Consider the following 24,528-nt stretch of genomic DNA (forward strand, 5'->3'; position numbering starts at 1 on the left):
AGGTTGCAACTTATTTCTCTGGGTATTAGAAACAAATTTCGGTTTCAAATAAATGATGTACAAAATGCTCACTTAGTTCACAAGTTGTTAAAAGCAGTTTGGATTTATGAATCAATTACAACTTTTTCACAAGTTGATTTACCAGAAGCTAAGAGTCCTCATACAATAAAGTATTACTATAATTACCCCAATATCAAAAAAGGGGGAAAAAAAAAGACTGGGTGAAAGTGCAGCATTTGCAAACAGCACATAACTAGCAACTTTCCATTTTACCTTTTGTATTCTTAGGGCTTTTAACAGCAGAGAAACTGTTTCACTTATAGATATTACAACCATTAGAAAAGAAAAAATGACAAAAGAGCAAAGGGCTGCACATCTGCATTGCAAGATCTGCAAGTGGTTTTTTTTTCCTGTGAACAGCATGACTTAAATATAAAACTTATGTTAAACATACGCAATGTTTAGTGAAGTTAACCAATTTGCTGCGTACGAAAAGCCCTTTCCAATCACGCTATCAATTACTGAAATTGGTGTTCTTTTTGCAAAATACCAGAAAGCCACAGAGTAGCAGCAATTACACAGAAGAAACAGAAGTTGTGATTTATTGTGGAGTTTGCACAAGACTTTTCTGCAGATGAAGCAGAAATTAAATAGGGAAGATTAACATACCTGGGAGGGGTAGGAGAGAAATTCCAAATTCAGGTTTCTGCCTACTCTCACCAGGAAGAAACTGTATGAATTTGTGAATATTTTATCCAAATGCACGAATTCAGAAGGAAGTCATTTTGGAAGAGGTTATTCACAACTGATTCCACTGGCACCATTTCAGACCTCCTCAATACAGAAAAAATAGACCACTGGCCAGTTCTTTCACTTGAGTCAATATTGAACAGGAGCGTTAGATTTGAGAAGCTCGATAGATGTCCTTGAGGGACGTACAACACAGCTGATGACACCACCAAACCCCTCCCCGCAAAACCACAAAACAGATCCCACCTCTCACCCCGCAAGGTGTCCGAACGCTTTACAAGTTGCGACCTGCCGCACGGGTAACTGCGCATCTGAAACCCAGAAGTCTGCATTACAACACGTGAAAAGGTTGAGCCTTATTTCACAGGTGGAGATATCCACCCACGCGGTTCTTTACCAACCCAGCCTGAACAGTAGCACTTTGTCACATTCCTCGATGCTGCTGTGTAGGTTCATGTGAAATCAGGCCGTCTCCTCAGGCCAGTTCCATGCAGCTGTATGCCTCTACCATGTTCAGTGTTGCAAAGGGTAACCCATGAGGCACTGTTCAGGTTGCATTGCCTGCTCAGCACCACGTACCACCACATCTGAGCGGTTCAAGGTTCAGCCAAGAGCAGTTTAACTTCTCCTCTAGCATTTGAGCACATCGTCTTCTCCATAAGGCTGCGTACAGCTCGGGAAGGAGGTAATAAGCTGAGCAAAAAGTAATATGCAGTAGATAACCACGCTGATCAAGTCCCACCACTTATTTACCGTTAATAAATTCTTTTTGCAACTGAAAGCCTGCAAATTTTTACAGATAAAGATTTTGCAAATTTGTAAGGCAACCATCAGATTGGGGAGGGGAAAGCAATTCCCCCGCATAGCCCTCCCCCTAAAACACGGCGTTGCTGCAGACGCTTTCAGCCGTCCTGACAGTTTCCCTTGGCAATCTGCATCACCGGTACCGCAGCTCGGAGACCTGGCACAGGCCCAGTGTCAGCTGACAGACGGAGCTCAATCTGCCAACTTCTCGCCAAGCGTGATGAGGTACTGCCGTAACATATGCTTGAATTCAGTGCGTTACACTCCCGCTACCAAGAACTAACCATATTTAATATTAATTAATTGCGTTCAGAATTTTGTGCTGAATTATGGATGAAGGAGGAATGTATAAGCTAGCAGCTCTTCTGCGCCAGAACTGTTCAGAAAAGGAAATGAAAGCACTTCTCACAGTGAGCAAGTGAGCTGCCAGACAGACAGGCAGCAGATAAGAGGGGAACGTATAAGGCAGAGTACTATTAACACAAAATTCAAGTTCATTAAGTTCTGCTCATGCTCAATTACATTTCTAGGAATAATTAATGCCAGAGGACTGTGAAAGGGTTTCTAGCAGTTACTTTAGGTATGAGTTTTTGCAATAAGTATTCCAAAAAGGGAAATATGGGGAGTAATAAAAGTTCACATATGAAGAACACAGAGCAGATTAAAACCTTTTTGCAAAAAGTTGCAAAAAACCTCTCCAAACTGTCACTATGAAAGCAATACTTTAATCTGTGCTTGTAACTAAGTTTTCCCATCTTTCCCTCCTTCACCCCTAAAAAGCAAATCACAAAGAAAGGATTTTGCTAATGTGAAATAATTTCAACATGGATCTAAAAACTCCAAGGTTTTGGATTGCTCTTCTTGCACCAGCACAAAATTGGCCCAACTCAAAGGTTCTAGAAGCTTTTCACTCCTCCACAAGAAGTAGTTGGTATGTGTGTGAGCGTGTGCATATATATATTTTGCATCCTGTAAGCAGGAAGAATATTTGTCACTGACATTTTAAAATACCATATATTATTACATTTCTTAAACACACATTCTGGCAGTTCACAATAAAAATCCTTCCATTTCAAATAAAGATCTAAGACAACTTCTCTAGCTCACAAATTTGAAATTCAAACAAAGGAATATAAGCTAAAGGATGTTCAACATGTTCAGTTTTCTCCGCAGCCATACACTGACCTTTTCAGGATAGAAGCGGGTATTTCACCCGTATCTCTAGCGCTCGTCAAAGCTTCTTCAGACACAGGTCGAAGACAAAGTGCATGATAAAAACGTCTCCTTTCGTAAACCTCCTCTGCCTTTCCGTCGTTGGCCCTCAGCCAAGCTGCAGCTCAGCTAGCCAAACAGAAGAATAAAGTCCAAAGGAAGAAAGGAGAGTGTGATCTTACCTTCACCAACACACCTTAGATGCAAACCTGCTAACATACGCACGGGGGCAGCTATAGAGGGGACAGAGCCAGGCCTCCCCAGTGACAGGCCAAGAGGAAACAGCTGCACGCCGCAGCGAGGCAAGTTCCAACCCAACATAAGCCGAGAATTCCCAATCAGCGCACTCGGATATTGTGATGAGCTGCCCAGAGTGACCTCCATTCCTGAAGAGTTTGATAGCTCAGGTGGGCAATACCCTGAGCAAGGGAAATTAACTTAAGCTGGCCCTGGGCCGAGCAGGGGGCTGGAGCAGACGACCTTCAGGGGTCCCTCCTGACAAAAAGCACTTGGTAATTCCAAAAATCATCGATGCTTAAAAGGTCTAAAATCTCAATCACTTGCCGAGGGATCAAAATACAGCGAGCCAAAACCACACATGTGAACACACAGAATTTAGCAGTGAGGAACCTGTTGTGGCTTGAGCTTCCACGTAGTGTTATATGACGAGAGGGTTGGGTCTCCACCATTAGGTTTGACTTCCTGAATAATACAAGGAGGACAGGTCTGTCCTCCAAAACTGTGCTAAGAATATATTAAGAGGGTTACTTTGATATCCGTAATATTAGTTCACATCGTTGCCAACATTCAAAACGAAGTATTAAAGTTTTCTAGCAGCATGCTTTATTTTACTAATGACATATAGAGTGAGAACAATTCAATTGAGCATTAATATTTGAACTAGAATTTGAGTCATAATTTCAGATTGCTGCTTTCAGACAACTGCCTTCTTTTCAGAACTTTTGGTTAAGCTACATAAATTTGATCATGCAATTTCTAGCCCTGTAAACAAACCTTGTCAATTCAACAATGTATCCAGGTCAGATTTCATTTTTTAAATTGTATTTAGAAAGGTTATCATAAAAACTGTTCTGCTTGCTGGTATCAGCCCTTTTCCCATGACAGCGGGTCAACAGTGTCTTATGAATGAGTACATGCACACTAATAATTCATGAAAATCTGCAAAGATAAATGATTCACACACCACAGAACAGCAAAAATCACTGAACTTTGTGTTACTGGTGATCTTTATCATCAGCTTTTCACACCACAGTAAATCTTTTAAGAGGCTTGCACTTGCTGTTTCATTTGATCCCTGCATTATATTGCTGGTAGCAACAAAAAAGGAATGGGAAATTACAGCTTTCCCCAGATCAAAAACAATCTTTTTTTAAATTAACTTTACCAGAAACTACATGCCTAACGAGAACTTGCTAAAACAATATGTTATAAAATACGTGTAGGTAGATATGTACATAGATGCATAAGCAACATACCACTTAATCCCTATGCGCTTGGTGTGACACCTAATGAGGATGGCATCTCCTCTACATTTGGAACAGAAGAACTTTTTTCTTTCTTCTTCTTTTTTATTTATTTTTTTTAATGAGGTTAAAAATTCACTACTTTGTCCACACAAAAGACCAAAAGAACAGCTGGTTTTGGCTTGTTCCTCAGTCCTCCGTATAAAATAAATAAATAAAAATAATAGAGAGAGATCAATGCAGGGTATTCTTGGAAATCCAATTTTTGCTGCACTACAGTTCTCCTTTCTTTTCCTATGCTGCATTAAGCATAACAGAGATGCTCAAACCCCAAAATTCTCCCTTACACTTTTGCTTAACTACTGGGACTAGTCAACACTCTTGGACCCCAAGTATACTTGAGCAGAACCGAGAACGGACTACAGCAAGCGATTTCTAACTACATCCAGTAACACAGCGCTATTGGAAAACGATACCAGAAACCACGGTTTCAGTATATCAAAGAAAACAATTACGGAATGTGCTCAGGGGAAAATTTTGTTAAAGACTGACATATCACAAAGTGCAAAAGCTCACCTGCGTTCCAAAAAAAGAAGTTTAAATTTTGTAAAACACAGGAATGTAAGACATGCACGTACCCAGTCCCTTTCTGAATTCCACTGTGTCCTTGGCCTCAGTAGAGACAGGTGTGTAATTAGGAACCTGCCCATTAAACAAGATCACTCAGGGAGAAACTTTATAGAAACAACGGACGCAAAGTTTAATGATCCAGATGCTTACTCAGGGACATCATAAGACTAATGATTCAATGTCTGGAAAGCCACATGGTGCCTGCAGAATTGCAGAACTTATCCCAATCTCTCAGTCGCAAGGGCAGCACTTCTAGCAGCACTATGGCTACAGCTTTCTGGCAGCGAAGACTTTGCAGCAGCTAAGCTGGCCTGACAGACACTCCTTGCGAAACAGCAGAGCAAGGCCTCTGTTTTACTAGAAAATTCAATAACCTAAGCCGGGCTTGGTTGATGCTCAGCCCATCTCGTGACCAACACTGTTTGACTTGACACAGAACACGTAAAGTCAACACCAGATTTCATGTAAAGGAGCCAATGGGCATCTGTGCTTGCTCTATAAACACAGGAGAACTGCATTTACTGGAAGTTCCCCATGTGAAACCAACACCTACTTCCCACTTGTGAAGGTTGTCTCTACAAAGTCCTTGCAAGAGCTAAGTGAACACTTCACTTGGCAGTGGAGGGGAGGAGAAGGGAAGGGAAGGACAACTTAGAAAAAAAATAAAAGAGTTATTATCTGAGAGTTGGGAAAGAAAAAAAGAAACAGTTGTTTCTTCAGAAAGGCAGACAAATGCTTTTTGGTAAGCATTTTATTCCTAACACTTACTTGTTTTATAGTCAAAAGAGTTTTCCAAATGCCTATTCGATAAAAAAGAAAAAAAAGTAATAATAATAAAAAGTGTCTGAGTACAGCACACAGCATAGTAGAACACACTATATCAATAGCCCTTTTAACCAACTTTCTTTTTAAAGTGAAGTTTACTTTATAAAATAGCTACATTAATTCAGCAGACAAAGAATTAGACACAAGCTCTCACTATTTGCTGTCTCCTTGTACATGGCAGCACTTTAGAGGTCAAAAGCCTCATATAATAGGCACTATATAAACAAAACGAGCATTCAGCCCTCCACGCTTTTACCGCTGAAAGGCATGCCAAGAGCACAGCAATGCTAAAAATAAAACATGTGAAAGTAATAGCTTTAAGAACTCTTAAGGTAAACAGTGTACATGGCTAAGGAAGTATTGACCCAAATATTAAATTTTGAGGCAAGTCTTGTTCTTAGAGACGGGCAGTCGTTATCTTTGTATTTAATGTATGTACTGTTCGGTCAAGGGACAATCCATTCAAACATGCAAAGTAACTTACAATTTCTTAGAAATTACAAATACAAAGGGATGTGATATTGTTTCCTCAACATATATGAGATAACTGAAACACAAAGCAAATCTAATCCTCCAGTACCAAAAGCAGCTGTAGGATTAGCTTTTGCAAATACTTCTACATTGTGAAACATTTTTTTTTGCACTTGTTTAAAAACATACGTAGATCACTACAGAAAGACAAATATGCTTCATATATGCCCAGTGTTAAAAATAAGAACAATTTGGGAAAATTGAATGATTTAGTACAATGTAAATAGACTCAAAATACATTAATCTGCACTAAGCAGCAATTTACCATTCACAACACCAGTCACAAGATCACCTCAATAATAGATGAAGCTTTCCCAACATCACTTGATATCAATGAACTTTAAGTGTTTCAAGCCAGTTATTTTAAACCAGCTCTTAGGGACTGAAAAACTACCAAAGCACAGCAAACTCGCACCTCCTTCCCTAAAATATTGAGTAACTATGGCAGTAGTTGTAGCAGTCTTAAAAACAGAAAGCAAACCCAAAATAGGCATTCAGACAAGTACAAAAAGTAAAACGGTGTTTCCCTCTGTTTGAAAATTTATCAAATCAAGGAGGCCAAAGGTGGACGTAACAGTGTATGTTTGTAGTCTATTTAAATTCTAAATAGCTTCGCCTACTAGATTTGTTCTCTCTAGGCTGCTGAACCTGTTGAAGCATTGAGCAGCAAGCAAGACTCACTTAACACTGTAAGGCCAATTAACTTTAAAACAAGCAAACAAAAGCCACGCAGCACTCACGCATTCTCTTTACGCAAGATCAAATGCCACGCAGGGAAGAGTCAGTGGCCAGTTACACACATGTCTTTGGTATAACATAGCTAGCAACGAGGAGGTATTACTAAACCATTACTAAAACTACTAAATGAGGTATTATGAAGCTATTATTAAACTTCTGAAATCAAAATGAAAACATGTAATAATTTCCATGCACATGAGCGTTCGTCTTAATGTTTTACACTTCTTAAGGTTCGTGCAAATTTCGTGGAAGATTCGTGACACTAAAAACATATTGCCACCACTAAAACCATATGACCATAAGAGAGCTCAAGCTTTTTGACATCAAATGGAAGAAGGCTTTTCTTCTTTTTGATTTGAAAGTGTCTTAGAACAATTACCTTCTGGAGCAAACATAAAATCCTGTGATCTAAATGAATACATGCCACTAGTCATATCATCAGCTTCAAGACAAGACAGGTACTCTAGGCGAGGTTGCATAATAGCCAGTATTTTCCAGTGTAACCTAAGAGGGGCAATTATTCTAAAAAGGAACTAAAATTTTAGAGAATAAAGTGTTCAAAAATGATGAGTGAGAAAGAAGATGCACAGTGAGAAAGAAGATGCAGTTTGTTGTTTGTAAATAGTCATTCATAATTTTAGAGTATTTTTTGCTCCATGGGGGAAAAAAAAATCCTTATTTTGACAAAGGGAAAAAATAACTAGAATGAAACAACAAGAAAAAAGTGAGTTTTTTTTTAAGTACTCATTCCAGTTGTACATGAGGGAAGGATAACTGCAATGAACATAAAACTATACACTAATGTTTTTCAGCCTTTCACAGTGCATCCAGCTGCAATTCAGGCACTGCACACTGCATTAACACCCATCATCAGACCAAAAGTAACTAGCGAGAAGCCTGCGGCTCCAACACCTATTAAAAATACTGCCCAACCTGCACACTCTGAAGGCCAGTCCTAACTGTAGGAATAAATTAAAAAAAAATTAAATAAAAGAAACACAACTTCACATTTTCCCAGAGATTTGCTACAATTCTGGAGTGCAGAAATGTTTTGGTGAAACTCAACAATGGGAACCCCCAGAGCTAGAGGTGAAATCTTTCACCTCAGGTGAAAGATTTAAAACCTCCTCTGGCAACACAGCCGTGCTCACCAATATATCCTGGCAATATCTTCACAGCATACAGGAGTACAGTAGTTTTGCCCCCCCTCTTTTTGTCAAGTGCAGTAGCACAAGTTAATCATTACAGAAGATTAGCAGTGGGTCTTAGAATCTGAGTTAGGCAAAAGTGCACCGAAAGTCAAGATGACAAAAGTAAAAACATTAAAAATTACAAAGATATTTCAATGTAAAAAAATAGAAACCTCTAGAGGGAAAAATAATCATGAACTAGAGAAAAACAAGTCTAGCGCCTTCCTTGGGATGGCCTTTTCCTCTCGCAGTTTAGTATACCCGAGGCTTGAACCATGAATCTGAACTATTAATTTGAGCTATGAGGAATTTTAACTGTGAATCCATTTTAGCACATTTCCACCCTCGTCATTCATTTCATATGACCAAGCAAGAACGTAAACACAAAATATGAGGTTATAAAATGTGTAATTCAGGGTCAGCAACAGAAAAATCAGTACTGTGTATCTTGAGCAACATGGAGAACAATTTTAATCATTCCCGATCAAAACCTAATACATTAGTCCTATACCACTTGCAAAGGCATTTATGTGCAAGCTCCAAGCTTATGCTCAGCTTGCCAGTAAGAATTAACATGCTAAATTATGTAGGGAATATGTTTTGCTGTGATCAGGGAATGTTCAAGCGAGAATGTGCCACGTGAAAAGGCTAAGCATTTCCTATCATAGGGCATGAGAAAGCAGACCCAATTTCTCACTTCATCTGAATAATCCACACAGATAAGACCTTGTTAAATACTAGTTTAAAACTGCAAACTTCATTAACCATGAAATTAACATCACTGTAGAAAGCAAAAATGCATAACGTATATTTGCACAGATCAGCTTCTTGCAAATTCAATTATAAAACATTAGTCAAAAACAGGAACTTCATTATGCAGTTTACTGTCAAACAACAGGCTAGCTAGCAGTCCGTCCACAATTTGGTTCTAATTAAACACAGCTAGACAATCTCGTCTCAATTTCTGGATAATTTATTATTTTAATAATTTCTAAATGCCAATATAACTTACTCTTTTTTTCTAAACTTTTCATAAAGTGAAGGACATGCATAATTATACTTAGAACAATCTTACTATCTGGAACATAATTTTATCCAGTAATCAGCTGAGTAATCAGAAAATGTAATGCATTTTGAGCTAACAAGAAAAGCAAGGGCCTCATAACTATTACAAGTGCAACTCTGCTGCACATTACATTTTATTTGGTCTTATTTATTGCCCTTTTTTTAAGTTCAACTGGCATGGTATTTCAAGACAACTTGCTGCATTTAACAACACTAAAATATTCATGATCTTCCACTATCAGGACATTAAGCAAACCATTAAAGTGCTCTTACAATCTTTATCCGACAAAGATTCAGGCATCCTGTAAATGATTTTAAGTTAAAAAAAAAAAAAAAAAAAAAAAAAAAAAAAAAACACACACCCAAGATAATATAGTTTAAACAGGACTAAACATTATTAGGATATTTCCCCTACAGTAATGCATATCTAACCATGCTACAAAACAAGATCAGTCTCCTCTTTCCAAACCGAAAAACCACTCCCAAAATGTTATTCCTAAATTCTTTCAAGGTTATTCGCTTCACTTAAAAAAGGATCAGTCGAGTAGTGCAGCACTTTCACAACACAGTTATTACTTGTTTTTGTACAAGGCAATCAAGTTTATCAATAAGACTTCGCTTTTTCTATACAAATTCAGAATTTAAATAAAAAATGTAGTTGGGCTAAATTCTGTATTAAAGAATACCGTAACATTAGCATGGCAGAAGGAAGTAATTTGCTTAACTAATTTGGTCAACTCACCTGTGTGGCTGCATTTTTTTTTCTCCTGCTATAGCTTCCAACCCATATCCAATTTTTGACTCGTGTATGGAAAATGATGTCTCAGACACACCAAATGGACTGAAGCTTTACTTAAAACACACAAAAAACGACTAGATAACATAAACAACACTTCACAGTCTTGAGATAACAAAATCCTTGGTCATTTTAAGGCACGATTTACTTGCGCTTGACCATCGTGAGCTCCCTGGGCTTTCCCGAGCCCCGCTGCCCCAAGCAGCCAACCTGCAGAACGACAGCTCTTCTGTGCTATGTGCTGCAGAGGTATTGACTGCTGCTAATTAATGGATTGGGACCAAATGAGCAAGAAGTTAAAACCCCTTGTTGTATCTACTACCATCACCCCACCCCGTTTCCTCCAGGCAGACGGGAGGGGATTGCAATACCTTCTTGTGTCAGCAAGTAAGATTCTTACGGTCGAGCGAGAACAAGATTTGATTTATATAGACCGTATTGAACTAAAGCCCAACTTTGAATCCAAGTGCAAACTCGCTGGGTAACAGGAGGCTGCAGTGGGCGCCCAGGTGCCAGGTTTGCTCCTGACAGCTCGGTGGGGCGGAGGGAGGTTCGGGGTGCTCGCCCTTGGCAGCACCCGCCAGGGGGGCCGCAGAGGAGCTGTCCAGGGTGCTCCCGGCGGGCACGGCCACGCACCTCGGCCGAGGGCTTTCGGCAGCCGGGCTAGCAGCTGCTACAGAAGTAAGTTCAGGACAGTCTGGACTTCTGCTCGTCTAATTAAGCATGAAATAGTGATTGCTGCTATTTCTGGTCTTCAACGCTCCGTTTGTTCCCCTCTCCTTTTCTAAAGGCTGGCTCTCCCTTTGCTCCCTTGACAAATCTTGCCTTTTACATATTTCAGCAGCGTATCTCACTGCTTTTGCTTATCCCCCAGAACCCAATTCTCTAAAACGTGAAAATCATTTTCTTTCAGTAGTAGGTGACCAGTGTAATTCTCAACTGTAATCCACATTCACACCTCTTCTTTGTCAAAACAGCAGTGACGTGTTTCTACTAAGAGGGATTTGTCCACACGGATGTGCCTAAAACTGGTCTTTTCAACTATTTCAGACTTCCTAGTACTAGGGATATCATATTTTCACACAGGCAGAAACACAAACCTTTCATCTGCAGAGCACCCAGAGACTATTCTATTTCAACAGCTCATTAATATGATCACAGGCAATTTCTCAGTCATTCCTTCAAATCTGGAAATGAACCTATCCATGCTCCGATTAGTCATTAATCTTCTGTCAAACGTGCTTAGTAAATAACTATATATAATTTAGTATTAACCCAATACAAGATGCAATACTAGGAATAGCTCATGATAGACAGGATGAAGGGATTGGTAGTGTTTTTTTGCCCTCCTCACATCTTTATATAGCTTTGGCTAATAAAATTTAAATATCTAGAATCACATCCATATCTTAACTTTTGTGGGAACATCATGCTACCACCACTCTATCATTACCAATAAGGTTGAGCCAAAGAATGCTTGGAAGGAGCTTGTGATTACTGATAAAACATATTATACAAAAAAACATTTTAAACTGGCTAGGTAGCATCAGTAATTAAAAATATCATGCCAATTGCCCACAGAACAAAGAAGGTAACCCATCATTTAAAAATCAATATCCAAATAGAATAAAAGTAATATAACGGCAAACTTTGAAAAAACATTCCTTTCAGATTATTGACCTGAATTGTAAACATGGGTCTCTTACACTGACAACAACTCATAAACCAAGCATCAAAATAAGGCACATTCAAGAAAGAAGGCAAAGAACAAAATTAAGCAACAAACTGCAAAACAAGCAAACACACACACACACACACCCCATAGGCTAATAAACTTGAGGATTAATGGACAGAATCCAAAAAGGCTACTAGTCCAAGTAGATTTGCTAAAGAGAGGTATTTTTCAATCAATTAATTCCCTTCTATGGCATGTTCGAGCCTACGGTTAGGAGAAAAGCAACAGAAGTTGCCTAACCCAGCTTCAGTAAGGCTTTTGACACACTAGAACATCTGTCGTGTCTGGACAAAACTGTTCCAACAAGCCTCTAGCTTCATAACTGAAAACTTAATTCAGAGAGTAGTTAAGAATAATTCACAGTGATTCAAGACAATGCACTGGTGGGCTCTGATATTATTAAATCTATTCTCTAATGATTTGGACAACTGCAGAGGAGCTCATTTCTCTAATTTGTGGACAATGCTTTACAGGAAGAGCTGGAGGACAGGGTTTGAAATCAGAGTGGCCTTAATGAACTGTAAGTAGTGGATTCTTTGCTTTTACAGGACTTAATTGAGTAAAATCACATGCTAACTTTTACACTTAGGGGGTTGGAGAATCTCAGGATAGCTGCCAACTAGCTAAGTTATCCTGTATAACACAAAGATTTGGGACTGCGTATCTGAATCTGAAAAAGATAGAATAGAGGCACTCAGATGTTTAAAAAGCTGATGCAAAAAGGTTAGCGATGTAAAAGGTTAGTTAAACTGTGCTTCATACCTGGGAAGATGGCATGAATGAAAATGAAAGGAAATTTAGGATTTAATTCCACATGATGATTTCTCCCACTCAGAGCCAGAGATTCTCTGTCCTTGTCACAGCTTGCTTGGTTACGCCAGTTCAACAGCAGGTGGACACATTAGGTAGGCTGATAACATGATCCGAGTTAACCTTTCTTCAGCTGGGAGATAATTAGAGCCAAGCAGTCTCCACGCTCCCTCTGTCAACAAGTCACCATATCTTAAAACAAAATGAAAACCCAATATGCAACCACACACCTCAGCCCTTATAAAGGGGAGGTTTAACTGATGTCATTGGTGATTCAGTTCATGGCACAATTTCACAGCAATTGTACAGGCACACACACAAGAAGGCTGTGAACTAGAGTGTCAGGTCTTAAACAGCTTTGCTTTAAGAATAGCCCTTCAGACATTTGCAGGTGAACATCTGCTGTTAAGGCACAAAAAGGTCCTCCTCCTACAGTGAGTTACTGTGACGGACAAAAACAACTCCTTATTCAACTCGGTGGAAGTGTGGCATGATCCATCTAGAAAAGGGCAAGCTTCTTTTGATCACCCTTTGATTTACAGAAATTCTCACTCCTTACATGTCAAATCAAATATTTTTCAAAGGAAAACAGTCTCTGCGCATAGAGAGTAATTCTAGAGCATCTCTCTGTTGCTATTACTTTCATTTCCTTCACAGTGAGGTCAGAACCAGAAACAGCAACTCAAAGTGTAAACAAAGTCTTCCATCTAGTCTCCCCTTTCAAAAACTGCAAAGGACATGCCCTTTATAAGTTAAATTTAAGTATCAGTCAGTTATATGTCTTCAGAGCTCTGTTGACATTCTATGGAGAACTAGAAAAGTGATAGAGCTGCACACAGAGAATTAATCCTGTTTAAAAGGGGGGCCCATCTCTCATCTGACAGCAGCACCACATCTCCAGCTGTTCCTCCCCTTGCCTGCAGCCACTTGTTTCCACCTCAACACTACTCTCCTTGCTGTGCTCAAGCTAAAAGATAGCCATGTGTGCCAGTTTACTTTTCTGGCTGTACCAGCTCTGGGATCCAGCTGCAGAAGCTGTGCCAGCCCTTTGGCCACCAGCTCAGGGACAGAGGTAAGTACCCAGATGCAGAGGCTACTGCCAAAGAGAGGTCGCATCCTGCCTCCCATTCTCAGCCACAAGTTCCTGCTTCTCCCTCACATCAGATCTGTCACGCTGCTCACAGAAGAATCACTCCATTTGCTGAGGCAACTTTTAAAGATGTTGGAGCAGCATAACAGATATTTTCTGGATATGATATAAAAAGGGTAAAAGTACACAAGTGAAACTAAGAGACAACAGAACCATCCTTTCCAGCATAGCAAGACACTTAACCAAGGGATAACTGCTCTTTTAGCAACGTCACTGGTCTACATGCCGTGGTCAGCTTCCCAAAACAACGTGGAAGACAACATGGCTGCCAACCCCAGGACAAATAAACCTATTGTTCTGTGTTTAAGCGTAAGCGTCATAAGTTGCTACTTCTTCGCTCTAATCTCTTTCAGAAAAAGGCATCTCTTCCCAGCAGTATCATTAATATGGCTAGCTATATTTCTTTCACTTTCTTCCTCCACAATTACAAGCACCTCACTGATAATCTCCTTCTAATAGTTTACAGTTTAGGGCATCTAGCTAGAGCAAAGTCAGAAAGCGCAGCTAATGATTTAGGCTTTTATTTTCCTAGTCCATGCTTTTCACATTAGCTTTTTCTTACAGACGCAGAACACTCCAGATATTTCTGTAAAACACGCAAAGATTTAAGCGATGTCATCTCCAGAAAAGAGATACTATCACAACGAAGACGACCAACAGTTCATCACGTTTTGATGCACAAACCATGAGAATGATCTATTAGTAGCTCTTCTTGATACTAACAAAAACTACACCTAAAAAATAAACACTACATCTTCTTAAAAAGATTTTTTTTTTTTGGGGGGGGGGGTGGGTGGAAACTTCTAAGACTACTATGAGGACGCTTTGACTGACCAAATATTACACTAGTGACTACTATTGCCACTCACGCACACAATGACGACTGCTACGTGCAGAGCTATCATAAGAGCAGTGCAGTTGTTAACTGTGACTGAAACACCAAGCATGCAGAAACAGTGCCTTGGCAAACTTTGACCTCGCCACAGTCGCACGGTGCTAGCATGAAGGAATAGCGATTCAGCTTTTAGACAAGCAGACCTTAGTTGTCGGATCAGGCAAACCGTAAGACACTTTTATCTGACGCCCCCTTTTCCCTCCTTCAGGTTCTGCTAACAGCACCTTTGCCCTCGGCTGAGTAACAGCACTAATTCTTCACTCTACAGCTGAAATGAAAAAAGCTGGTGGCAGTGAGGGATAACAGGAAAAATCTATCAGCACTGTTCCGCGTTACCCCCTCAGAGCAGGGGGGCTTGAACCACCACTGCCTCCCGCCGCCCTGGCTCTCCCCCCAAACCCGGACGAGGGCCGGGACGAGCCGCCGGGACGAGCCGCGCGAGCCCACGGGCCGCTCCGCGCCGGGGCGCCGCTGCTCAGGCAAACGCGGGCGCTTCAGCACCGAGGAGGAGCCGCGGGGCGCTCCCAGCGCGGCCCGCACCGCCCCGGCCTCCGCGCACCCTGCCCGCGGCGTTTCACGGCACAACGCGCGCGCGAGCGAGACCAGAGCGCTCAGAAACCCCATTTCGGGAGCTGCTCCGCGGTTCGCCGGCACCCGGCCGCGCCGCAGACGAGGCGGACGGCGAAGCCCCCCGCGGCCGGGCCGCCGCCCGCCCCCGCCGCCCCGCCGGGCCCGGCGCGCAGGCCGCCCGCGGCTCCAGGCCCGCGGCCCGGCCCGACGCTCCCGGGAACCCCCGGTCCGGCGGCGGCGGCGGCGGCGGGGGAAACCGCCCCCCCAGCCGCTTCCCCGCCGCGGCCCCAGCGGGCTCTGACGGGCGCGGCTGCGGCCCGCCCGTGTCTCCCCGCTCCCGACCCGGCCGCGGCCACTCACGCATGAGGGTGCTGAAGGCCACGACGCCCAGGAGCCCCTGCAGGAAGATGCCGAAGCTGTCCATGAGCGCCCCGTTCTCGCAGCCGCGGTCGCCCGCCGCGCCGCCCGCCCCCCCGCCGGGCCGCGGGGGGCTGCCCGTGAGGCCGAGGCTGCCGTTGGGCGGCGGCGGCGGCGCCCCCATGGCGACGCTCCGCGGGCGCCCGCCTCAGCGGCGCATGGCGGCGGCGGCGGCGGCGTCGCGCCCCCCGCGCCGCTTCCTGTGCCGGGGCGGCCCCGCCCCCGCGGCCCGCCCGAGGCGGGGGCGGGGCCTCGGCGGGGGGGCGGAGCTCGGGGGACGGGGGCGGGGCCTCGGCCGGAGCTCGGGGGCGGGACCTCGGCGCGGGGGCGGGGCCTCGGCGGGGTCCCGGCCTTGGCCCGGCTGCGCGGCCGCGCTGGCCCGGCGGCCCGGGCGTAGCTTGCTGCAGCCCAGACAACACTGCTGGGTGGGAGGAAGGCGAGCAGAGCACAGTCAAAACAGCCATTGCAGTAGCATTAAAACACTGCAATTATTTCTGCTGCTGCTCGCAGATAAAAGTTGGCAGGCGGCCAGGCAGCTCGTAGCTAGGTTTTCCTTTAATTCACAGACACGCCTAGTACTCTGAGCGGACTCAAAATACTGTCCGACTCCATCCTCCACCCGCTTTCTAAGCCCACTGCTGCAGCAGTGAACAGATGCACTCCATCTTAGTGTTAAAAACGTGCATATATAGCTCCAACTCACAAATGAGACAGGTTTGAAAATCAAACGAGGATCAGAATTTAACGAGCCAGATCTTTTGCTAGATCTTAGTAAAAAGATGCTCCTTCGTTTAAAGGAGAAGCAAAGGGCATGATGGCTAGAACATATCAGACCAGCATTTTCATTTAGGAAATGCTGACTGACCTGTTTCACCGACATCAAGCCATACCATCTTCATCGATGCAGAACTGCTTTTGAGTTTCGGTTCCTAGGTTTAGCGCAGGAGCAGCCCGCGTTATGTTTACTTCTTTAAGCAAAGACAAGCAAAATCTCAGTAGGAATTCACTTCAAGTACCGATCAGAAAGTACAAAATGCTCGTCTTTCAGAAAACTAAGCACAGCACGCAAAGCGGTGATCGCTCACATCACGTTATTTCCATCCGTCCTGGAGACCCACCTACGCCACACACCAACCAGCAGCACATAGCAGCGCCTTCTCCAATATTTCGGCTGTGCCGTAAACAACTGGAATTTGCAGCTAGAAACAAAAATGCTCTCAATTCCCCAACTTACAGGGCGCGTGGACAAGCTGCACTGTCCCCTGCCTCTGCACATCAGGTTAGCGCTGCCGTGCTTTGAGCTGCATCAGAAGAGGTTGCTCAGGAACACAGATAAACTTATTCAGAAGAAAGGTGAAGGACCAAAGTCGGCTGCTTAGCGGCATCTCCCCCTTGCACACGTGGATTCCACGCTTTAAAACGGAACCTTTCCCAAATGCTCTTCTTCACGGGTTCCAGCACATCAGGGCTCCTAGGAGCCGCTCCAAAACCGGCAGCTAGACAAGCAGCAGCTCGTGCTCCACGAAGGCGAGCAAAGGAAGATGCATCTTAAATCCTACGTACTCCTAGATGTTTAAAGATAGTGTGGAGTGAGTTGTTTCATCCCACGCCTGGGCATTTTCTGCGCGCTGTATAAATTTAGTTCAAGGCAACTGAAGCGTAGCCAAGAAACAAGCGACAAGGAACAAACAGCGCCCCAACTTCGCGGTAAGGAAACGGGTTCTTCCAAAGGCTGAGCCGCTTCCGAGCGGTCCTGCGGCGCGCTGCGCCGCTCAGAGCCAACTTGCTTCTTAAGCGTCGACTCGACGAGGTAGCGCAGACGATCACGAGGCCGCGCGGAAGCGGCAGCCGCACTGCGAGGTTCGGTCCCGGCACTGAACAGCTCCTTACGTTCAGAGTCGAGGAAACGACTCCGGCTCTCGGTTTCTCTTCTCGGCTCCTGCAGGAGCTGCCGCTTGCTCTGCATCCAGGCTTTATGCAGGTACTGGGACACGCGATACAGTTTTTGCCCGCTTTTGTAAAACAAAAGACTGCTCACTGAAGAGCAGCAGTACTCAGGTATTAACACAAAAACCACCAGTAACAGTTTAAGGATCTTTTTCTTTTTAATTTTCTTACAACCACTTAAAACTGTCATATACCACAAACTTATATACATTATTTACAGACAAAACAGGCAAAATATCCATCCAAAATATTTTTTTTTTAAAAAAATCCTCTGATTAAATCGTTACACCTTCTCAAACAATGGTGGGACTTAATAGGCATATTTTCTTGTGCATGTTTCTTTCCCATTTAGTACTTCAGTCTCACTGCATATATACATACATATATATATGTAAAATATATATATATATATATATATTTTAAAGAAAGAAAAATAAAACAAGCAGAAGCAACACAACACAATATGCATTAAAATCTTTGTTTAAGAACAAGCAGCTAATTAAAAAAGGCAAAATACAGGAAAAGTGCATCAGTTCCAATGAGTTAGTATAAGAAAGAGGCTCACACATGGAGAGCTAGTACCCTTTAGGATAGAGTCTCCTAGAAGACCTCTGATTGTCTATATAGTTTTTTCTTTTTTTAAAAAAAAAAATCAAATTTAAACAGAAATAAAAACAAAATGGAAGAAGAGAGGAGGAACATGACATCCCTGGGAGTAAAAACAATATATATATATATATATATTTCTATGAGGTTTCTTGGAAACTGGTGCTCAACAACTTTCAGAATAGGCAAGAATTCATTTTTTCCTGGACTTCATTATTAATTCCTGCATTTTTTTTTCTCCTCTCTCATTTCCTGCAGCAATTTGCCCCCACCACTCAAGCAGAAGGTCTCTTTGCCTTGAAGTGTGCAACACTAGGGAGCTTCCACAGGCTCCGGGCCCATGTTTGTGCCAAGGCAGTGAGATCCACTGCCTCTGAATTTGCTTGCCGGTCAGAGCAAGTCCTGTTAGATTCCATAGCTCAGTGCTGAGCAAACCACTGCTGGCTTCACAACTAACAGCGTAACTTTGTTTCTGATCAAAAAGTCCATCTCTATTGCATGATGCACTTCAGGACAAGAGATGCAACCCAGAAGAAGCTAGATATGACCACTGAGACAAAGGCCCGGTCATCTTTACTTGTTTTTGCTGGCTAGGTTTCATATATACTTTTTTTATTATTATTATTACTTAGAAAAACACATCACCATGAAGAGGCCTGTTGTATCCGGCATACCCAAGTCCCATTCCAACCCATCACCCGTAAGGCTGCCTTTGAAAACAAGGCTACGCGCACCAACGGGGGAAGCTAGGCAGCCCTCCAAAGCATGGGTGCAGCACACAGTCCCTTTCAAAGGAAGCCTCCGGCCAACATTTGAAGTCTCCTGGAAGATCTCATGTCCTTGCGCTTAGCTGCTTTCGGTAATTTGAACTCACAGGAGGCAGCAAGCAGTGTGCCACTAGGTGGTAGGCCTGGTTGAGAAGTAGCAGCTCTGTGCAGGATTATCGCATTTTTTGGCTTTCTGGTAAGGCTACCTCATCTAGTAACTTCTCCCCAGCAACAGATTTGCTTGTATCATCCACAGCAAAGTAAGCGGGATCTGGTCTCAATCCAGGCTTAGAGTATGAAGCCTTTTCCATTACATTCAAAAATCTCATGAGACACTTCGCCTTTTGCTAATCATGTACAAAATCTTTGTACTTTACTCAGAAGAACTGAGAGCTCAGTCAAAAAAATTGTAAATAATATTTACACTTCCGTGGACTGACCTGCTAACTACTCCTTTAAAACAGTAGTGGAATCAAGGCTGAACTTTAGCAAAATGTAAAGCAACAGCAAAACACTGCTGAAAGCTGTGAGAAGAGAGAATAATTTTAACAGCCATCCCAAACTCCCTGTACGTACTGTTTCCATTAGTCTCTGGGGGGGACTGCAAACACCACTGGTGTTCTACAACATCCACAAATAAATTTGCCTTTTATTTTGTTCCTCTGAGAGCATCTTTCAGAAATTTTACCATTAGAAAAACAAAAACAGAAACTCTAATCTTCATTCACCAAGATCAGCATTGTGCCTCTCCTCTTCTGGAAGGGTCACCTTTACCTCTCAGTTTAGAGTAAACTGCAAGCTGTTTATGCATTAGGGGATCATTCAAGCACATTAACCTTGCATCTTAGTTTTGGAGGTCAACTATTGCTGTTACGGACTCCTTGTGTTGGTACAGAGAGCACAGCACAGTAACTTGGCAACAAAATTTTCCTGCCCAACGAGGCTAAGCTTAGCACACTATGAGTGCCACATGGAAGGCACCACCATGTTTCTAAAGCTATGATGTGCAAAACCAAGACTGTACAATGCATATAAAAATAAGATGAGCAAGAACATAAATCCTCAACAGGTCAGCCAAGGAGTATTTCCTTTTACCCTCCATTTAAACAGCATACGAGGCCCATTGAAGAGATCTTTTTCTGATACCTAAAACATTTGGAAGACACCACTGCCTTCCTCCCGGACTCCAGCTTTCTCAAGCGAGTGGCCATGGCAGAGGACAGCACAAATCCCTGAAGCCCAGTTTAAGTACCAACATCACAGCAGCTCCTGCTGGTGAAACACAGTTACCATCTAAAGCCAAGTTTCAGCCATTAAGCTATCCAAAATTCAGATCTGAACAAACAGAGCAACGAAAACGGCACACGAGTCCCTTTTAAGTCATGTTAGTACAAGATAAACAGATACAAGCCTGGTTGAGTCATCTGCCACACACACAGAAAGAAGAACTTGAAACGGAATCAAGTAGAAACACCATCCATCAAGATAAAGCCCCAATTATCCCTTTTAAATCCAGCAATAAAAGAGTGCATTTTTTTCCCAAAGAAACAGAGTATACAGTATCAATGTGCAGCATAAAAACATTTCACAAATAATGAAAACATCCCTTTTGAAAATCTCAACTAAAATAGATCCCATTGGGACCAGACTGTCAGTGCCTCCCAAAACAAGGCAGAAAAAGCCAGTCTATAAACATGCCGAAGGTGACCAGGAAGTACCCCAACTAACCTCTGAAACTGCTGAGTGCTTCATTTACAAGGAGCGTGACATTTGTTTTCAAAACTCCAGGCACCATCTTAACACGTTCACTCAATTAACCTCTAAGTTCTGTTCTCTGCTGACGCCTACTTTGAAGGCCTCTATCTGTCCATGGGGAAAGGTGGAAACAACATCTCCAGGCTATGCAGGTCAGTTCAGCTGGAAGTGAGCTTCTTTTGCAATGCACAGGAATTCTGGAAAACCTTGAGGAATGACAAATGTGATCCGAAAGCTTCCTCTTCCAGCTCTTCAGTTCTCTGCTGGTCAAACTTCTCAAGACAAAAGACTGACAGCAAAGCAACAATGTTTCTTTCAAATGTTTTTTGCATGGCTTATCACTCAATTGCCATCAGGAGAACAGAGTACAAGAGGATGGCCTAAGTACAACATACACAGCCAAAATGTCCATTTTGGGGGTACCTGTCTGGAGTAGGGGTGGACAGAGGGAAGGAAGAGGTACTTTGATTTCAATTTAACCATGCTTTCATACTCTACTTAAAACCCGGGAGGAAAATCAGTCTAGTCACACTCTCCTTTCCCCTCCCTCATCCAAGAATACTGAGCTAGTAAGAAGTTTGTCTGGCATTTACATCATCATTCTGGAATGGAAAAACAAATCTTTGTATTTTAGCATTCCTGCCTTGACAAGGCAGTTATTCCAAGAGGCTTACAGCGTAAGGAAACCAAAACCGGCTTTGCTCGCTAGGAACAGTTTCACTGGCAGTAGCTGCCTTCAACACCTAGGTGGCAGAAGGGGCCACTCAGAACGGGCAAACCCAGTTCTTGGCTTTTGGAGTACCTCCTCACTGAATCCTACAGCTCACAGCATTAAAATGACCGATTTTATCAGACCTAAAAGGAGCTTGAATCAATCTATTTGACCAGACTGCCCGCTGCTCGTCAGGAACCAGCAAAATGTCTTTCCTAAAGAAATTCCTAGAGTGAGCACCTTTTCTAGACCACACGGCTTTGCGTGCCAGGGGGCTTTTTGCAGAAACACATCCGTCTAGCAGAAGGGACACGGGCGTGCATACTTCCGAGCTGCACACACAAAGCTCCAGCCCACGCTCTGCGAATACTTGAGAGTATAAGCAGAGGAGATGAATGCAAAGCATTTGAAACCTAACGCTTACTTGAAGCAGATTTTAAGCTTGATGCAAGTTTCCCACAACTTTAACAGAAAGTAGGTAAGCCCTATAACTTAGAGTGTAAAGTACAGGTCCAAAGCTAGTAGTGACTGGGTTTTAGCGCCTGGAAAACTTAAATCAGCAATTCGTCACTGCGGTGGGTCTACTGGTGGAGCTAGATGTTCCTCTGGCCCTTTTCCTTCCCTTTCCACTCCCCCAGAAAAGGCACACAAAAGCAAACAAACAAAAATCCCCCTTTTCAGTCTGATCCTGAGCAGCACTAAACAGTTAAAAAAAAAAAAAATAGTCATGCTCATAATATAGTTTCCAGCATGAGAACGCACTATCGATTGCATTTTTCTTAGCGTACGCTCCAAACAGGTGTTCAGGTAGCAAAGCGAAGAGCTGCTGACAGGCTCTGTGTACACAGCCCAATTAACTGCAGTGAAGAAAAGGAAATAACATCACACAATTTACCAGAAAAAACGTAGAGAAATTTTATCCGACAACCAAAATATAGAAAATGCAGAGGCACTTCCTCTTTCCTTCCTTTTTTCCTACAGCTCATCTGTAAGAGAAGTGCAAAATAATTAAAATTTCTGACATATGAGAACAAGGTAGCATCCAAATTAAGTTAACACAGGTTTCAGCTAAAGCTTTGGAACAGCAGCTCTGCAGGCTGATACTGGTTTGAACTTTTGAGATACCTCCAGAAGAGAGAACTGCTGTGCAGCTACCTATGATTTGTCCAGAAGTAGTAGTTCCCTCCCTCTCTAGATCATCACTTTTACAGTTCAGGCTACAGAGGTAGTAAAAAAAGAAAGAAAAAAAAAGAATAATAAAAGAAATAAAATAAACCACGCTCTTGCTATACTGTACATTCAGAACCCTGTGGTCACATTGTTGTCCTGACAATGAACAAATTCATTAAACCACCTCAGCATTAACACACGAATGTGCAAGGAGCACATTCCAAAGCCAGTGCCGTGTTCGTCCACAGGGAGGGCAAGGGGATTCTGCGAATCATCGGGAACAGAGAAAGGTTGTTTCCGGCAGCCTGCCTGCTAACGTAAACGGGATCCGTTGCTCCTTTTAAAGTTCTGTGCCAACAGAACTACTGAAATGTCATTTCCCACCAGAGGAGACTTTTCTGTAATCATTAAAAAATACATTAAAAAAAGGGAACCATAGAGCGAGAGACTATTGTGTTCCCAAGCTGGCAGCTGGCAGAGCAGCCCCCGTGTTTGTGTTGGTATTATGCTCCAGATGTTGTCTTCCTTTCCTTAAAGTGAAAAGCTGAGGCTGACAGATGCTCATAGGCCGCCAGAGCCTCAATTTTGCTTCATTCGACTTTCCCTGCCAGAGAGAAAGGAGCATGTTGCTGCAGTTGTGCTTCGAAGGTCCGCTTCAACTTGGTTGCTCCTCAGTTAGCAAACTGCTGATAAAAGGCAAGTTTCACCCTCTCAATATGATGGCAAAGTTTAATAGCTGGCCCAAGTTTCAAGTCCATACACTCCTGAACGGTGGGCAAAGTGAGCAGCAGCAGTGCCTGGCCATCGATTTCCTGTAAGACGACAAAAGCATTAACAGGGAGAGTGACTTGCATCTTCAGTTCTGTAAGGCAAATTACATTTTCTGTAACATCTATCACAAACTATGCTCATCACCATCTTAGTAACACAGTCTTGTTAGGCCATGTTTTTTTAAGGCAAATTTTAACCAAGATGCAAGTACGATATTAAAATTGACTCATGTTTGTATTCTATTTGTCATACTTTCTTGAGCGCAAAATTGCTCGCTTGGGTAGCGGCACAACACCAGGTGATACCTGCAATTAGCCTGCAGAACAGAAAATGCTTATCATTCCGAGAAGTCAGTACAAGTGGCAAAATTTTATCTCCTCCTAGAAAACAAGCTGCTGCCTCTGTGGTGCTTGGTTGTAGGCATTCTCTACCCAGTCTTGGGAGTCTGATACCCCACAGACTGAAACCTCCCCCAGTGAATTTTAAGAAACCTGAAAAATTCTGGCCCTTCCCTTACCCCTTTTCCCCCAAATCACAGAAGATTGGGCATGTGTTTGTCTTCTCAAAACTCTTGTTATATAATTAAAACCACATTCATTTGTGATTCACTCAGCAGATAAGCAGCAAAGTAACAGACCAAACAACAGATGCATAATCATACCTGATCGAGGAAAATTCTTGCCAATGGGGCACAGTCAGTAGATTTGAGGAATCGTACAACATCAGACACGCTCCATTCCAGAGGGTTACTGTCCAGCTGCAGCTTTTCAGCAACTTCAATCTTTATTTCCTAGATAAGTCACCCACCACAAAAAGAAACCCCAAAACGTTACCTCTGCAATGGCCCAATGCTCCCCTCTGCTTCCCCATCCTTAAAAATATTCAATTGCCAAATAAAGCTCTAATGAGAGCTCAAAATTATACATGTTTCTTGACTGGCACAGATACTCAACACAGCACTGCGCTGGGGATGGACGCTACATCATTATGGCCAGTAAGGAAGGATCTAAAACTAGGATTTGGTCCGCACCACAGTACAGTTGAACCAAGAGGAGTGCCCATTACAGTCACAGAATCACAGAATCAGTAAGGTTGGAAAGGACCTCTGGAGTTCATCTAGTCCAACCTCCCTGCTCAGCAGGGTCACCTAGAGCATGGTAGACAGGGTTGCACCCAGGCGAGCCTTGAAGATCTCCAG

The 24,528-nt window shown here is 42.9% G+C and overlaps 2 protein-coding genes across 4 annotated transcripts in view; both read right to left on the reverse strand.

Annotated features, from left to right (window-relative positions):
* STIMATE (STIM activating enhancer) overlaps positions 1-20,680 on the reverse strand; it is a 41,483-nt gene extending 20,803 nt beyond the window's left edge. For 2 of the 3 annotated variants that reach the window (XM_062585210.1, XM_062585209.1), the window contains exon 1: positions 15,546-15,726. In XM_062585210.1, the coding sequence (XP_062441194.1) occupies positions 15,546-15,726 (181 nt within the window). Of the gene's footprint in view, positions 1-15,545; positions 15,727-20,650 lie in introns of those variants that run through there. The other variant, XM_062585211.1, reaches the window with a different exon arrangement.
* Positions 17,729-24,528, reverse strand: part of SFMBT1 (Scm like with four mbt domains 1) — a 41,515-nt gene continuing 34,715 nt past the window's right edge. Inside the window, exons 19-20 of the mRNA XM_062585205.1 lie at positions 23,992-24,120; positions 17,729-23,371 (exon numbers count right to left, since the gene is read on the reverse strand). Coding sequence (XP_062441189.1) covers positions 23,231-23,371; positions 23,992-24,120 — 270 coding nt within the window. The 3' untranslated portion in view covers positions 17,729-23,230. The remainder of the gene's footprint in view (positions 23,372-23,991; positions 24,121-24,528) is intronic.

This window comes from Rhea pennata, chromosome 12 (assembly GCF_028389875.1).
Source record: "Rhea pennata isolate bPtePen1 chromosome 12, bPtePen1.pri, whole genome shotgun sequence".
Taxonomy (NCBI): domain Eukaryota; kingdom Metazoa; phylum Chordata; class Aves; order Rheiformes; family Rheidae; genus Rhea; species Rhea pennata.